Raw genomic sequence first — 17,157 nt, forward strand, 5'->3', positions numbered from 1 at the left:
GCAATATATATATACATATATATATAAACCAAGCAGACTCTCCTAATATATCTGAAGAGGATATGTACCTGCTTTTTTACCGGCCCAAGACCAAAAGGCAGCATAGCTTCCACACTCTTCTGGCAGAGGTCTGGAGCATGGGCCTTGTGTGTGGGGGGGTGGTGGTGGTGAGTGGGGGCAGTCCTCCAATGCAACACGTCCTACTGACACTCAATAGCCATATTTATTTATTTGTTTGTTTATGTATTTTATTCTCCAGTAAATACACAAAGACCCCCTTGTGCTGGATGAGCCAGCGCAGGGAGAAGCTGGTGCCAGTGGAACTGCCCAACAGGGAGAATGAACAGATCTACTAGAGCTGGGTAACCAAGGCAGCCTTTGCCAAAAGACTGACTCAGAGAAAAAATAATGCTGACACTACGATGGGACGCATGGTATCTTTGTTATACACAAGATAATCTCTCTCTTATTTCTTAGTAGAGCTCTTTCAATGGTAGTTTATGGCCAGCATTAAAGATTGTTGTAGTTTGTAACTCACTGGAACACCAGGCTCCATCTGTTTCAAACCAGAATCCCTCACCTCCCCTAGGTTACTCTGACACTCAAGAGGTGCACGGAAGCCAGAATGCTGTGCAGAGTCCTTGTTATCTATACTCAGCATGTGTATACTCTTCCATTCCAAGGAGATGGAAGAGTTTGTCTCACAGGGGAAGACTGCTAGAGACTTCTGTCTCTCCAACTCTTGGTTATTGCTCACCATATGTATCCTAAATTACTGAACCCTTGTGAAGGGTTAGCTATATGGCTCCCATAAAATAAGTATTTTTTCCTAAAAGGTTAATGAACTGTGGTAGAATGGTGAGTAGATTAATACTCATTAGCAGATAAGTAACCAGGCCCAAGAACCTGCAAACACTTTAAAAGCATACTGACTGTCTCAGCAGTCACATAGTGGCATTTCTCTCAGCCTTTAATAGAGGAAGTAAGACTGACATGGTCAGATGGAGTACTGATAGTAATTTGGACTACCCAGATGATCCCATTTTATTTACTGTCTCAAAGCACTGAAACCACCTGACCATGTTCTGCACTAAAGGAACTTACTGACCAAGGTAAAGTTCTACTTCTGGCCAGATTGAATCAGTTCTGATCAGATTCTGAGACTGTCACACATTTACACACTGCCTTTGTAATTCCAGAGGAGAACACCTATTCATATAGTTAGCGTGTGTTCAAAACCTGAAAAGAAACTATTGATGCCAAGGTCATGATTTACTAAAGTCACTGGATATTTAGCTACTTTGGGACTTCAGCTATCTTCTGGCCAAAACTGTGCCACAACTTTCTTACACTGTAAACTTTTAGGGAACTAGTGTCAAAATCTTGCTGGACTTTTTGTACAAAGGGCAGGCAAGCTGTCATCACAACACAGGATTTTTAGCTGTGCAGATCCAGTGTCATCTAAAACAACCTAAACTCTTGCAGAAGCTCTTCCACCAAACATCAAGGTGATTGGTGAGCTGGCTGGCTTATGGCTGCCTTACTTTTTCTGTTCTGATTCAAGAGCCATCAGCACTCACAGAAACCTCATGAGTTTCACGAGACCCATCTGCTTTCAGGAATGCATATAATAGTGCACATAAGGCTCAGCAAGATACAGATTAGGGCACGCACATAAAAAATTAAGTAAAATCTTCTGACGAAGGTACATGTAAGTATTATTGACATAGTCCATAAGAAGCAAGAAGAGACCAAGCACACACAGGCTACACAAACAGTGGGGCTGTGTGCCTAAGCTTCAGGTGACTTAGGGTGAAATCTCCTCCAGGAGTCAGCTCAATGGCCTCAGGTTCCCATTGCTGAAAGGACAAGCCACGCTGGGGGTAATGTGCAGTAATCCCACCCCAACTTTCAATCCCGCTCTGGACCAGATGTACTTCCAGCTTTCCCATAGATGTGGAAAACTTTCATTTCCATTATTTTAAATTTTCCAATAAAAAACAAAGACCTGCCCAGAATTTTGTCTGAGCACTACATTCCCAATAAATAACAAGCTGTTAGAAGAGGCCTCTTTGCCACTGCATGGAAGAGACCCTGCAGCTGAAAGTCCCCTTGCATTTTCCTGGCTGCACCAGTAACAGTTTACTCAACACTGCAGCAGTGACAAAGGTAAGTGCATTCCTGTAACTACTTCAGATAGTCATGAAAAGGATGCAAAATGTGTGAAAGCTCAGTCACAGAATAGCAGTGCAAGGACAGCTGAGTTGGAGCCATGGTGAAGAATAGTTTTTACAAATATTAGTGCCTTATTACTGGAGAAAAACGACAACAAAACATTCTATTATCTAAGTGGAAAGATATTAAAATATTGGTTAAACTGTTGGTGTCCTGTAGTGTCTAATGAGTGTGTGTGAAGCCCACTGAGCACTAGGTCAAAAGCAAAAGATCTGGAGGACGTTCTCAAGCACCTGTAAAGAGCTACCGCAGGCCTTATACTGTTCACTTGGCAACTGACTGGATCCATCTTTTGAATCCTGTGTTGGAACCTTCCATGTTGTTCAGCAATGATGTCTACTGAAACCTCTCCACCTGCTGGTGGCTGCGTTTCATTTGTGTACATTGTACTGAACCGGCCTCACAAGACATTTTCAGCTGATTGTGGGTAGTCTTTCAAATATGCTGCTGGTTTATCACATTCATTCCCATACTAACAAATGTCTGAGATTAAATCAAGGAATAAAATGCAATTTTAGTGGCAGGAAATTACTGTGTCTGTTGCTTGACTGTGATTGCCAGCACTTCCAATAGCAATACTTGCTCTAATTGGTACTGCTGTAGTATAGCTGAACATACTTTTGCGTGTGCAATCCAAGCCCATACTGGCTTGTAAATTCTATTACATCACACCAAATGCAACAGGCTTCTGTAAAACCCTGCTGAGCATCACAGCTTCCAAAATAAATTCCTTCTGTAATAAATTCTGTAAGTGTTCTCACAAAAATATACTTAACTTGGAAAATACCATGGGAATTGTCTCCCCAGAGACAGAGATTTTGGCTCCATGGTGAGCTTTTCTGAGCTTTCCCCACACACAAACATTTAGTAAGGGAATAATAAACAAGTAAAATATCTATAGTGTTTTTGAAGAAGGCATAGTTCCAACACTGTTTAACTGCAGATACTTTAACAGTTTTAGATACCTCTAAAGATAGCATTTTAAGGTCAAGGGCTTTTTTACTCCTTATGGTTTTAGTCTTAATTGTAGTTGTATAGATGTAGACTTATATAGCCTTGTAAACGTAGCCCTAATTATGCCTCTCTTTCATAACAAAGGCTGCACATCTGATGACACAGAATTAGGAGTTATAACTTCCTACTATAAAAATACAGGTGTAGCAGAAATGCTAAGTCATGGCCTGAAACAGTGCTTGAGCATCTGGTAGGAAGGCAGGGCCAGCCCAGGGGGGGCTCAGGTGAATGCAATGCACCTAAGTGACTGGAAGGGGTGGATCTTGGCTCTACCCCCTTCCCAGACCTCATTTAAGGGTTGTCAGTGGAGGTGAGAGTATCACTTGCTGGAGGTCTCTGCCTATCTGAGGTCTTCTGAAGGTAAGGAACTTTTTTCTTCTTTTCTCTGTCTGTTGCATTTGGGCTTGTTTTCATTTGCTGTAGTTAAAAGACTTTCCCACCCTGCTTATTGTGGTACTTTCCATCCATTATAGCATTACAACAAGGCAGAAAGAGGCGTCTTATGTAACACATCCCTCTGAAGGACTACCCGAAAAGTTTCTGGAGGTCTAAAATTATTCACTGATTTCATTATCAGAGTGGATTACAGAACAGACATACTTAGTAAATGCGCAGGCAGTATTAAAGCAAGAGGGACTGTGTTAAAACTCAGAGCTTAGCAAAATTCTGAGTAGGGTATAGAAAAGAAAAACCCAACAGTATATTTGCACAGGGGTAAATGCAAATTTCTCTGGTTAATCTGTCTTAACTACAAGTCAGTGAATGACAAAATGGGGATTGGAACATGCAGTTAAAGATCTAGTGGCTATAGCAACTCAAAAGCCAGCAATGAGTCAGTTCTCATTCTGCTGCGAAAATGAGTCCTTAGTAGGCTGTATAAATAGAACTGGCTGTTCTCTCAAAAGAATGTGAAACAGACTTCTTACGGCACTGCTAGTGCTACAGCTGAGCACTGTGAGGAAACTTGTGATCCAACAGGAGAATCTAGGGAAAAGCAGGCAGAACTATGGAAACCAAGGCCTTTGAGGAGGAGCTGATTGATTGACAGGTTTATTCTAAACACAAATAGAGGCATACTGTGTGTGTGTACGGAAATAAGCAGCATCAGCAGCTCAAGGCTGGGACCTGTAGTTTCCCAGCAGTGACTGGGAACACAGCGATATCCCTGGGGATGAGTGTATACCATCAACTTTATCTGCCGTTTTAAGACTTATTTGTCACAGACTGAGTCTCCTTTGGAGCTAGGAATATATATTTCAGTATAAATATATGTAAATAAAATATTTTTGCATTCTATCATTCTCTTTCTCAGCGCTACCTTGTCTGCAAGTTTGCAAGTGCTTTTTGGCTCACTTACTGATTGTTTTTAAGGTCTCAAACAAAACTGCTGCTTGAACGCTTCAGGGCTAACCAAAGCTAAAGTATATTACCGAGGGTGTGCGTTATCCAAGTGTATGCTGAACATTGACAGACATGGGGCATTAACAGCTTCCCTCCTCAGGGAGCTGCAGAGAGCAGGGAGGTCGCCTCTGAGCCTCCTCTTCTCCAGACTGGACTACCCAAGTGCCACCTCACAGGTGACAGGTCTGGAAGGCACGTCCTGCTTTGCTGCTCTCTGAATGATCTCAAGGACCTTAACATCATTTTTATATTGTAGAGTCCAGAACTGAACACAGTATCAAAGATAAGGCCACACCAGTGCTAAACATAGCAAGAGACTCTCTTAACTGTCTGGCTATGCTGTTTAATGTACCCAAAACACAGACTGCCCTCTTGGCTGTTAACTCATGTTGAGATGGCTGTCACCAGCACCCTCAGGTCACTCCCTGTTGAGTTGCTCTCCAGCCACTCCTCATCCAGTCTATCCCTTTCCCTGGTATTGCTATGTCCTTGCTGCAGAAAATCACATACAGCCCATGAAGAGCTCAAACCCACTGTCATCACGTGTACCATACTAACAAACTGAGCTAACCAGCCCAGCAGAATAGTAATATATTGTAGGCTGTTGTTGAACCTTTTTCTTCCTACAAGAGTTAGATTTCAGACTACATAATAGTGTTAATGACAGGAAGTTTTTCTTTCACCCAGATAAACTTAGGAAGTGTATGTGCTTCAGAGAAGCTTCAGAATTTCACTGGTATTATTCAAGTGTTTCAAGATTTGAACTGAAAGAGCCAAGCCTCACCTGCTGTACCTACTGCAGTTATAGTGGCTAAATTCTCACATCAGTATAGCACTCCATTTTGTTACTGAAAACCTCATACAACTCTTAATTGTTCAAATGCCTTTTTAAAAAAATCATAATAATTCAAGTTTAGTGTTCCCCAATAGTTGTTTGTCCACTGCTATGATGTTGGACAAAAATACTGTCAGGAGCGCTGTGGTCCACACTGTCTTCTACACTAACTAACTGGAAAGGTCATACATAGCAAGCATTCCTTTACATATAATTTATCAAGAGTTCTGTGACTGCAAAACTCTACCTAGCATTTCAGTCACAAATCCTTTTCTTTCTTACCTCCACTGATTTAAAAATGGCTTTTATGGCTACATCACTCTTGTTCTGAAGGGTACGGTTGAGCATTTCATACATGATTCTTTCCATAATTTCTGCATGGAGACACTGCACACCCAACTTCTATACCACCCCTCGGACAGGTAACATACATCATACTAGGCATTTATGTTTTCAGGATATTTTGTCATTTTCCTTCCACAACAGGTGACTTCTAGTATACTAACAGTTCACGCATTACCTGCAGCTCAGAGCTGTAGCGTTAAACTTGTCTTCATTCAGGGAAAAAAGACATACGTACATTTATACATATTTATTTTAATTTTTTAAAAGTAGCATTTGCAGTTTCTTTTAAGCATTCACCTCTCTTCTGCTTCAAATGTGCACTTATTGAGAGAAACATCTACTGGCTTCCATGTCCAAGACTCATACCAATAATAATACATGCCAGAATCAAGCTTCGTTGCTTGTTGGCAGCTCCTGTCGTGGAAATATTATACAGTAACATGAGTGTAGAAAAGGCCTGTTTGTCATTCAGCAATAGGCTGGGACTGGATTAGTGTGACCGTACATCGTCTTGAGTTGAAGCTTAACAACACTTCCCAGAACACTGAAGCTCGCATAGTAACTTTTGTTTCCTTTTGCATCCAGTTGGTGGACAAGGCGGTTGATTTCTCTATGGTAGCTTCTTAAGTTGGTAAGATTTCCTCATCATCTACAGCAAAACACCTGTTGCAGACTTCCATTAGTTAGAAATGTCTTCTTTTAACAGCAAGAAAATACTTGATCTGGCACATGTAGTTAAGCGAACTGGGAACAAACCAAATTTCATCCTCATATAAACATACGTAACTACTATAGATTTCAATCTAACCCACACACAAAATTTTACACGTACTACAAATAGAAACAGAAGCTATCAGCAAAAGACTATTCTTACATTATTCCAAATCAATTTGCAACTATACAATTTTAATGTAATAGAAAAAGGGAAAGGAATATAACAGAACAGGTATGGAGAGAAATATTTTCCAAACTTTTATTTGTGCACATTCATCAGGTGAAAAAGATAACTCTTACAGCTTCTTTGGTGCCCAATATTCAGCATACAAAAATGTAAAAGACTATTCACAAATAAAACACAAGCTCAAACTAAATAAAAAAAAAATAACCAAAGTTTTTAAGGTAGTGCACATCGTGACAGCTTTGCTTATGAATACACAGAAATTACTGCAAAAATAAATAGAATGTCTTTTTAAAAGCAGCAATTTCATATCTTGTAAACTTCTGTTTTTACAATACAGCACTGTTAAGAGTAAAATCCAAAAGGACTGGAGTTTATACTGTGGCCATGAACAAGAAAAAAAAGTCTGTATTCCTCTGCTATAGTTGGTCCAGTTTTCCTTTTTGCTTTTAGTCCAATGTGCAGCAGTCTTTAAAGGTGCTCGGTTAGGGAAGCTAACCATCGAGTGGTGAATTACAAAACTTATTTTCTGCTTTCAAACACGAACGGATAAATCTGCTCCACAGCGCTGGCGACAGCCTTTACGTTTGGCCCTGAGGTGTATTAAAGGAAAAAAGGAAAAAGAATAAAGCAACAGAAAGAGGAAAAAATAAATCAGACCATTGTGAATTACAACCACAGTGATTATCTTTAGTAATTTTAGCTACCACAACTTCGCTCCGTAAACAAGAATAATTTCTCCTACATTAAGAATGCTTTCCTTCCATCACTTCTACTTACAAAAAACAACTCTACTGTGCAATTTGTAAGATGTCCCACTCTGGCCAATGGCTGGACTACAAATAAAAACTATTTATTTCCATACAAGTTTCATATTTCTACCATATTTCTTAGTCAGCTCAGGAAGACCGTAGCAGCTGAGGGTCAGAAATAAAGAAAATAATTTTGCTTATAGTAATCTTCTAGGAACTTGTACTACCCAGATTTGTATGACCTGCCCACATTTAACAGCCACAAACAAAAATTATTGCTAAATAATGTTGGATTTAATTTAAGTTTTTTTTTTTTTTTTTTCCAAGCAAATTTATCTTTGATAACTTTTCAGACTCAATTGTGCAAATAGCTCCAATCATTCATCTCAGGACATCTGTGAGCTAGGGAGTAATTACTATCTCAGGATGAAACAGCTGTTGGTTATCTAATATGATTTATCAACACTTGAGGAAAGCAATGGAAAAATGAACTACCACTGCTTTTTAATGGTACTAGACTCTTTTCCACAATGAACAATTGAGGTCATAAATGAAGAAGCAATGAACGTGCCAAAAGAAATTCATCCTGGATAGAAGTTTGGAGATGCAGATAAACGAAACCAGCTATTTCTCACATGCTTCAATGCCTATGAACTCAATTTCTTTATACTGCACTTTGGACTTCAGAAGTTAATCTCAAGTACAGAGAACCATCCAAAATCACAAACAGCCCACTTATTGGGTACGTCTTGGTATATAATTTGGGAAATATTGTTTTCACTCATATGCTCAGTTAGGAAGAAAACTGAATGGACCAAGAGTATTCTTGTGTTTTCAAACTTAGCAAATTGAGTTAAATGTTCGCTTAAGCTTAGATAAAAGCCTAGAACATTATCTATCTCATAGACAGACCCTTCTCACATTTGTCTGCTACTGTAAAACAGAAGACTAGAGACAGCCTTCAGAAAGCAGCACTATGCGAGTAGACACAAACTTACAGAAAGGCAGAACTGAGAGTCTTGTAAGACTTCAGGGATGCTCCAGCTTCCAATGTATTTCAAATTTAATTTCTAGTTGTAGCTCGACCAGTTCAGAATACGTGCTTCAATCTTGAAATACATTTTTAGCCTTATGTTTTCAGATTAAAACGTCTGGAGTTCGTCTACTCAAAAATAAAATTCTCCTGAAATCTTGCGATAAATATTTCCCACAAAGTCTGGGTATTTGTCAAGAAATTAAGACTTACAAATAATATCTACATGACTTCTGATACTATAGCTGAGCCCTAACAACCACAAGATTGAATTCCAATTGAAGAGATATAAAGTGTTTTTTTGGTTCTATGCTACTTTAATGGATATTCCTTAAAAATCTGATTTTTCACATCTGGAAGCCTGTATTATACTCCTCACAAGTAAATGCAGTAAAGGATGGAAAATGAAAATTAGAGGAGAAAGCAGAGCACAGCATCTGTAAGACTCAGGAGAATCAAGTCTTGGAATACTTGTGATTATGCATGTAATCAAGGTAGCAGTTCTCTTCCAGCTGAGCTTCAACAGAAGAGAGCAGAAGTCTGAAGCACTATAAACACTGGTCATCTTCAGTAATGACAAAACGCTATGCTCTATATTACGTGTTTCTATAAATATCAAGTTTGGAGACATACATTTATGAAAGGGCTGTCACAGCTTACAGTATTATGAAGATTCAAAAAAATGGAAAAAATAAAATACAAACAAAGTCCCCAGACCTCATCCACTCAAGGTAATTTTTAAGCCAATCAATCCTAATGCTTTCCCTGTAACTCCTCTGGTGCTTTGTCTCAGAAAAAATTTAGATGAAAGCACTGAGAAACAAAATCTACTCAGTCTACTCAACGTATCTTTTAACTGTTTTGAATGTCATCTTTTCCTAACTAACCGTCCCTGAAGTTAAATATTCCCAACAAGTTAAATATTTATGGCATCAAAATACCTGTAACTGTGATACTGCCAGTTGAAAAAATCTGTAAGGTAGCTCTGAGAGTTTTTATTCTGTAGCACACAGCAGGATGAAGTTCTGGTTCATAACTAGAAAACAAAACAAAAGGTCAAAACTCAAAAAGAAAAGCTTAGGAGGTATGTATACAAGCATTGTTACACTTTAAAATCCTACCGTACCTAGCATGAGGTCTGTTATTCTTCGTAAATTCTGGCAATCTGATCTCAAAGGGCATGTTGCACACTGCTAAAACATTCACAACTTTAAAATCTGTGAAAATTACCTTTTTAAAAAGAGAGGAAAAAGTCATTAAAAATTCAATTCATAGAGAAGCAGAGATGTATGCATCACATAAAATGTTAAAAGAGTACTATAATAATACTAGCTAGAGTATTTTGATGATCAATGTGATTAATATATTTAAAATAGGAGTCTAAAAAGTACTTAATGGATTCAAATCATTTACTTTATCCTTCTCTAGTACAGTAGTTGTTGGACTGGATATTTCACAGTTGTACTACGTGGTTTTAGTACAGTTTAAGAATGAGATGCAGGAACAACTCATTGTTATATTAAACACATCAAATTTGAGAATAAACTAAAATAATTCATGAGACATCAAAGTATGGAAAAAAAAAGTGTTTCACTGTTACAAGAATCCTATGCAATATGTAAAAGTGTCTTTAGCGTTTCATTGCTGGAAGTGATTTTATTAAAGCTGGGAATAAGAAAGAAGACAAAATTTGCTTCATTTCAAATCTCCAGTCTAATAATCTCTTCTTTACAGTCTTTAACCTTCTGAAGCCCACCACAGACTACTGACATTCAGTTACTCACTGTTCATGGCAATTCTACATTAAAGTAGCCAAGTGACAATTCCTAAGCAAGTGCACTGATCAGAAGTCAGTATCAGTAATATCAATGGAGGATATTTCCCCCAATTTCTGAACCAAATAGAACAGAAAGTGACCATTCCTCAGGCAGAACTTTCAAGAAGTATGAGTGGAAGCAACGAACCTTATAAAAAGGTTAACTATTACTTTAATCCTTAAAACATATTCCACTTAAACCATTCACTTTATTATAACACTTTGTGCATCTATATTGGAGGCACTGTTCATCTCCCAATTATCCAATGTTCCGCTCCAACTTATAGAGCCTGGCTCTAATGCACACATTTTTAGCAATAATATTGCCTAACTTCTGCTTGGGTCGAATACAGCCTGAGTGGGGTAGCCTGTTGGTAAACACAAATTGTGGATAAGCAGTACAACTGACTACCAGAAAGTTTTAAAACACATTTTTGTACTCTGAGTCATTCATAACACTTACAACACAGTTCAAGTGGTATTTTTGACTGGTAACTGTAACCCAAATCCAGAAAAGAGGAGCTTCATGCCCTGACTTTTTCATCTGACTTATTTCAGCTGTGCCATCTCACAACACAGCAGCACTTCCCTCCACTGTAATTAACAGGGCTAAAATGCACCCTAACTGAGACAGACATGCATTTGCTGTTCCACCATAAATGAAGGGAATTGTCTTCAAATGACAGCTTGGTTTATACATTTCAGCACTTCTTCCAAAAGAATTGAAAAATACATTGTAAGATTCAAGAAACAATTGTGGGTGGTTCATTCAACAAACACTGTTCATTAGCCAGGGAAAAGGCACAATTCTAAGCTGCCAAATGAAACTCAAATCCATGAAGTAAGACAGATTCTCTTTGATAGCATCTGGAAAATGTATTCTGTCACAAAAGGGGCATCTGAGTGAAAACATGCTGGTGCTGAATTACTACATTCCCTAATTTTTTTTCCCCTGAAAACAATGTCCATCAGCATTGCTTAAGTCACACAATTTCATTTTCATTAGAATTACCTGAAAACCTAGTTTCTGTAGACAACGAGCTAATCGTCTGGCACCAAATTTAGCTTCTTCTTCACTGTAAATCAGAAAGACAATCTAGCGTTAATGAATTATATATTTATGCGCACACATGCTAACTAGATACTCAGACTATAAAATAAGCCATTATGTAAGCATGAACTGTGATCACATGGACAGCCTTTATTTCACCCAGCTGTACACATTACATTCTATTTTCACTATCTAGATATTCAAATAGAATCATTTATACCCTATTTGAAGACTATCTCAGCACTCAGCTCAGGTCAGTAGAAGTCATACTTTGATCACACATAAATGCTCTTAAGAGACAAATATGACCACAAGCAGCCTGAATTTGGCCATCCTGACTTGGTGGTTTCTTTTCATCCTACTCTCCTTTACAATGGGTGTGTTAACTTCCCTGGAGGCATACAAAAGAACACAGCTTTTAACATTCCTACTAGTAGAAAGCACAATACAAAGTTTAGGAGAAAAGCTCACCATGCAGTAAAATAGTGGGCAGGGTGAGAGGAAAAATAAAACCAAGCTGATCACCTGAATGCTAGCACTGACCAAACATTGCCCATTTTGAGATGGGGAGCATGTATGGATTTGTATGCTTTTTACCACTGTATCTTATCCACAGTGTATTCCTTAAAAGGAACTTAGCCTAACGAGCCTTGATTGAGTTCAGTGAATTCCTGTAGCCAAATTAAGTTCACTCTTGCTTCTTCCCAGTCCCTCAGCAGTGTATAATCTGATTAAATTTGGGTGGGTTTTCATGTAGTAATAGAAGAAACATTCCTTAGAAAACATCATCCCTTTCTAGATTACAAGTTCTGGCTTAAAAAAAGATAAAAAAAAAAAAATCTTAGAGAGTTTTCAAGTGAAATCCCTACAATGTTTTATTATTATTATTATTTTTTTTTTCATAAAACAGTTTTTGCTGCTGTTCTTCCAGAAGGCTGAAACGATGTTTCCTAAGATTTCAGTGTGGTCCAAGGTAGACACTACATAGATAAATTCCACCCAAGTGCTTAGTTTGGCAAGGACTTAAACGTGATACAGTGTGAGGGGATCTTAACAGTGGCAAGCACAGCCTCTTGCTAACTTCCTCATCTATAACATTATGTTTTAAAATACACATAAATTTCATCCACAGAAAGGATCTTCATGAACTCACCTCGTGGCTCCTGTGCAAATAACTTTTCCTGAGGACCAAATTGTGGCTGTAATCCTAGGTTTTCTAAGTTTCATTAACACTTTCTAAAAAGGAAAATGAAAGCGAAGCACTAGGAATTAGTTCAATTTCATACTAGGAAAAAAAAACAACAACAAACTATTGTACTAATAATATTTTCTTTACTTTTTGTAAGTCTTGAACTGTTCCCTTCGTCTCTTTCAGCTATTACAAAATAAGCTCTAGAGATGAGCTAAATAAATGTGCACTGAATTAGCTGGTCAGTTTTAACACAATACATTAAAAGGTACTCTTCCCTAAAATCATTTTTTGTTGTTTTTATTATTATTAGAACTCTCACACTGCTAATTCCTTATTAATTTTACCTATTAAAAATCAGGTTTGGAGGAGACAAACTAGATCCCAAGGCAGAAGAGGTCTCATAAGATATCTCATTAAATGGGCTTAGCATTTGACATAAGTTGTTAAGCATTCTGCGTAACTACTGAAATAAAACTTTTCTATCCACCATACATGGATATCAGATGCATGAAGTTTTAGCTTAAGGAACATATGTAAAAACAAATAACTGTGTTAGGTTAAATCTCTTACCCCAACATCACGCTTGTATATCACGTTTGCTCCCTCTAATGCAATTTTCCTCAAGTTTAAATGACATCTTGTTCTAAAAACACACACTACGTTTGTGATTAAAATGTCCAATGCAACATCACTGTCCGCATCCATTGGGGTGATTTACAGCTCAGTTCTCACACCAGCTCACCATGAAGATCACATCCTGAGAATGAAAACAATAAAGTTAAACATACCTGTAGAAAATTGCCTATTAACACTGTTCTTGTATACACTCACCCCCTTAAATGAGACAAGAAGCAGAAGTGACTACAGTCTGACTCATTTAAGTTCAATGCGTGTGGAGGGGAGGGGGGGTGTCTGCATCCTGTGCACTATAAAATAGGAGGCAGCTTGTTTGAAGCCACATTGCCAGACTTAACAGACATAAAATGTACGTATCTTATTTTTAAATCTACTGGTTAAATATGCTACAGCTCTTGGCGACTATATTAGGACACTGCAAAGCTTATTAAAACTTTTTCCATAGCTTCAAAGGATAAATGAGAAATGAGCTGAGGAATGAGATGACGATGTCATTAGACGCCTCGGGAAAAGCATTTCTTTCACTGCTTACAATGGTAATTCTGAACAGCTTATCATTTGTATTAAAATGGATGAGCCTGCTGAGTAACTCTGAAACTCAGAGGTTACACACACTGCTGCCTATAGACAGTCTGCAACCAAAGCTTACCCACTTCTCACCCAGCAATCTTGGCCTAATTCCCCAAATGTAAGAGCATGGGGTGAACTATACAAACTGTCCTGATGGCAGTAACAGACCACACTGAACCACAGGAGCCCCTCATCCCCTTCTGCTCTGCCACAGGAATGACACAGAAGGAGCATATTGTATGCACACAGGAGAATCAAATGTTTCTGAGGAACAGCAAGAATGATACTACAGGACAGCTACCCAGCACACACACAGCAAACCTAACACAGCCAGAAACTGCTCAATCTGCCGCCTATGCATGCCAAGGGTGATGCTCCTACCAAACACTTTGACCAGAGGATGAACTGTGAGACAGGGAGCAGGCATATTGCTCACTGCCATCCTGCAACCAATGGCATCACTTCTGTAAGCAAACCAAAGCCAAGATGGTCAGTATTTCAGATAAATTCCAGATGAAGTATTCAGAGAAAGGTGGGAGAAAGAAAGAGAAAGAAGAGCAAGTTGTTAAAAAGTGAAAAGGACTTGCATAAAAATACCAGAGCTTATTAAGGAATTTTTCTTTATATAAGAATGTAAAAACTTCACAGTAAAAACTTAGTTCTCATCTAGGAGAATAAGTTTAAGCAGAGAGCAGACTGAGGTATAGAAGCAATAATATCCCAGATGGCTCTTGAACAGGCTGCCCAGGGAGGTGGTGGAGTCTCCTTCTCTGGAGATATTCAAGACCCGCCTGGACGCCTACCTGTGTGACATGGTGTAGGGAGCCTGCTTTGGCAGGGGGGTTGGACTCGATCTCTAGAGGTCCCTTCCAACCCCTACAATTCTGTGATTCTTGGGCCACTTGTCTAAAATGTTCGTAAAATTTCATCCCAAATGAATCCCAAGAGAAAACAAGGACCAAAATCAAAGGAAAACTGTCAGATACACAAGACACTCCATGTGGTCACTGGCACAGAAGAAGCAGAAGACTATCAAAAACACCCATACACGTGACACGATGCAATGGTACATTTATAATCTTATAAATCCTTTGGCTCGTGCATCAAATCTACAAGACACAAACTTAACAATGTTATTATCATTATTTCCACCTGACAAAGACTTCCTAACTATTACGCTAAAACTCACTGCCAACACAAAATAACACACACTGCAGATGTGTGTAATGCACTTGATCAACTGCTGTGACAGTCGCTTTTTCTATTGTGCAGCTGGCTCCCAGCTAAAAGAATTATTCTATAATTGTTGGTTTGTCCAATATAAGAAAAGGAGAGGCAGGTGATAACACAGAAATCGATGAAGAAAAGAGAGGTAGAAAACCAAAGGCAACGCGTGGGGGAGAGAAGGCAGAGAAGAGAACAAACAGTTACTAATTAGCATTCCCAGATCTTTTCTTTTTTTTTTAATTCAAAATTCTATGAATCCTATGAAGTTACAAATGACTTGTTCCATCTGGTTTTGCTGGACTGCTACAGATTGGGTTAGCGATTTATGGTACTGGATCCAAAGATGGCACATGTGCAGATTTTAAGCAGTATGTGCCCCGGTGGCACAGTGGTAGGAATGCCGCTTGCAACACTGGAGGCCCTGGGTTCGAATCCCCCCTGTGGCGCAAGTGGTAGAAGTGCCGCTCTGCAGCACAGAAGCTCGAATCCCGGGGGTTGGACTCGATGATCTCTAAGGTCCCTTCCAACCCGCATGAGAATATGATACTATGATACTATGAAGGCCAGTGTAGAGAGAGGAGCTGAAAGCCACAGCATCCTGAGAGAGGCATTTGTTTTCCGCCCTGTCTCTATGTCCTGGCTCTTGCTGAGGTCACTTACTGGAACCCAGGAACTAATGTTGAGAAAGAAGATACCTTCAATGGGCACTGTCTCCCAGAGTTCACCGTGTTTCTACTGGCATATTCAACCTCCACATTCTGAAAACATAATGCCATCATACAGAAGACCCCCAAAAGGTTCCTAACTCACAGTCTCACAGTCTCATGCAGGTTGGAAGGGACCTTAGAGATCATCAAGTCCAACCCCCGGGATTCGAGCCCCTGTGTAGCAGAGCGGCACTTCTACCACTTGCTCCATAGGGGATTCGAACCCCGGCCTCCAGTGTTGCAAGTGGCATTGCTACCACTGCACCACTGGAGGCGCCCAACAACTGCTAAGCAAACTATAGCACTGTATGAGAATATCCCCATGAAACGCTGGCAGTTTGTTTTAAATAGAACCTAGGAGAAAAGGTTTAAGGACAAAAGAAAAAACAATTGAGAGGCATGAAAATTACACCTAAAAAAAAGCCATAAAATTTATTACTAAAGGGAAATTCACAGGAAAAATCTTGATGTTAAAATGTTGTGGAACCGTCTGTAAGAAGGTTTTCAGACATTATGATGTATCTTGAGTAGGTGTACAAGTCACCTGTATGAGTTTTAAGGGAGAAAAGTCATAAGGTACCATACCCCCATTTTCATTAGCTACACTCTGAAAGCTCACAACAACAGATATTGAGGGAGAACCTTTTTAAATGTGAAATCTGATTTGAGCTGTAGCTCATATTCCAGACCGTGGTTTGCAGCATTCAGTTAAAAAGTAACAGAATTTGTCACAAGAGCAGTTATATAAACACAGCATAAGAATTGAAAAACTGCCTTTTTGCAACTGTAGCATTATCTGATCTAACAGAAGTAAATCACTGCAATGCTTCACATTTCAAATACCCACTATGAAATTTCTCTCGTTTGCACTTAGATGACTGCACTTGCTGCTGCTAAATAGCACCCAGATCCCTTCAAAATCTGAGTGTACACATTTCAGATTCAGTACGTCCATTCTCATTTAGCGCATAAACACAGCACCAATGTCTTCCCAGGCACAGTTTAGAATTATTAGATCGTAGTATCACAGTCTCACAGTCTCGTGCGGGTTGGAAGGGACCTTAGAGATCATTGAGTCCAACTCCCGGGATTCGAGCCTCCTGTGTAGCAGAGCGGCACTTCTACCACTTGTGCCACAGGGGGATTTGAACCCAGATAATAGATAAAGGAGCTGATTCCATACTTGGATGCTTCTGCCAAACAGCATAACCTGCTACAAGCTCTGCCTCAGGGATTCATTTTGATGTCTCACGTTGTTACCAGCAACAAAGAAAAGATTGTTCAGAAAAGATGTGCTCCTACTTCAGGAAGTCTTAAAGAAATCCAAATGGGCAGTAACCACTTCAACAGAAATCACACAGAATCACAGAATGACCCGGGTTGGAAGGGACTTCAAGGATCATGTAGTTCCAACCCCCCTGCCTGGCAGGGCCACCAAACATACA

At 39.2% G+C, this 17,157-nt stretch overlaps 2 protein-coding genes across 4 annotated transcripts in view; one reads left to right on the forward strand and one right to left on the reverse strand.

The window, feature by feature from the left end:
* Positions 1 to 4,546, forward strand: part of SLC2A12 (solute carrier family 2 member 12) — a 30,083-nt gene extending 25,537 nt beyond the window's left edge. Inside the window, exon 5 of the mRNA XM_015858445.2 lies at positions 260 to 4,546. Within this exon, the coding sequence (XP_015713931.1) occupies positions 260 to 356 (97 nt within the window). The 3' untranslated portion in view covers positions 357 to 4,546. The remainder of the gene's footprint in view (positions 1 to 259) is intronic.
* A 1,516-nt stretch (positions 4,547 to 6,062) lies between these two features.
* Positions 6,063 to 17,157, reverse strand: part of TBPL1 (TATA-box binding protein like 1) — a 15,002-nt gene continuing 3,907 nt past the window's right edge. For all 3 annotated transcript variants that reach the window (XM_015858446.2, XM_015858447.2, XM_015858449.2), the window contains exons 2-7: positions 13,143 to 13,329; positions 12,534 to 12,616; positions 11,342 to 11,405; positions 9,640 to 9,743; positions 9,455 to 9,549; positions 6,063 to 7,321 (exon numbers count right to left, since the gene is read on the reverse strand). In XM_015858446.2, the coding sequence (XP_015713932.1) occupies positions 7,251 to 7,321; positions 9,455 to 9,549; positions 9,640 to 9,743; positions 11,342 to 11,405; positions 12,534 to 12,616; positions 13,143 to 13,277 (552 nt within the window). In that variant the 5' untranslated portion in view covers positions 13,278 to 13,329 and the 3' untranslated portion in view covers positions 6,063 to 7,250. The remainder of the gene's footprint in view (positions 7,322 to 9,454; positions 9,550 to 9,639; positions 9,744 to 11,341; positions 11,406 to 12,533; positions 12,617 to 13,142; positions 13,330 to 17,157) is intronic.

The sequence above is a fragment of the Coturnix japonica genome, chromosome 3 (genome assembly GCF_001577835.2).
Source record: "Coturnix japonica isolate 7356 chromosome 3, Coturnix japonica 2.1, whole genome shotgun sequence".
Classification (NCBI taxonomy): Eukaryota; Metazoa; Chordata; class Aves; order Galliformes; family Phasianidae; genus Coturnix; species Coturnix japonica.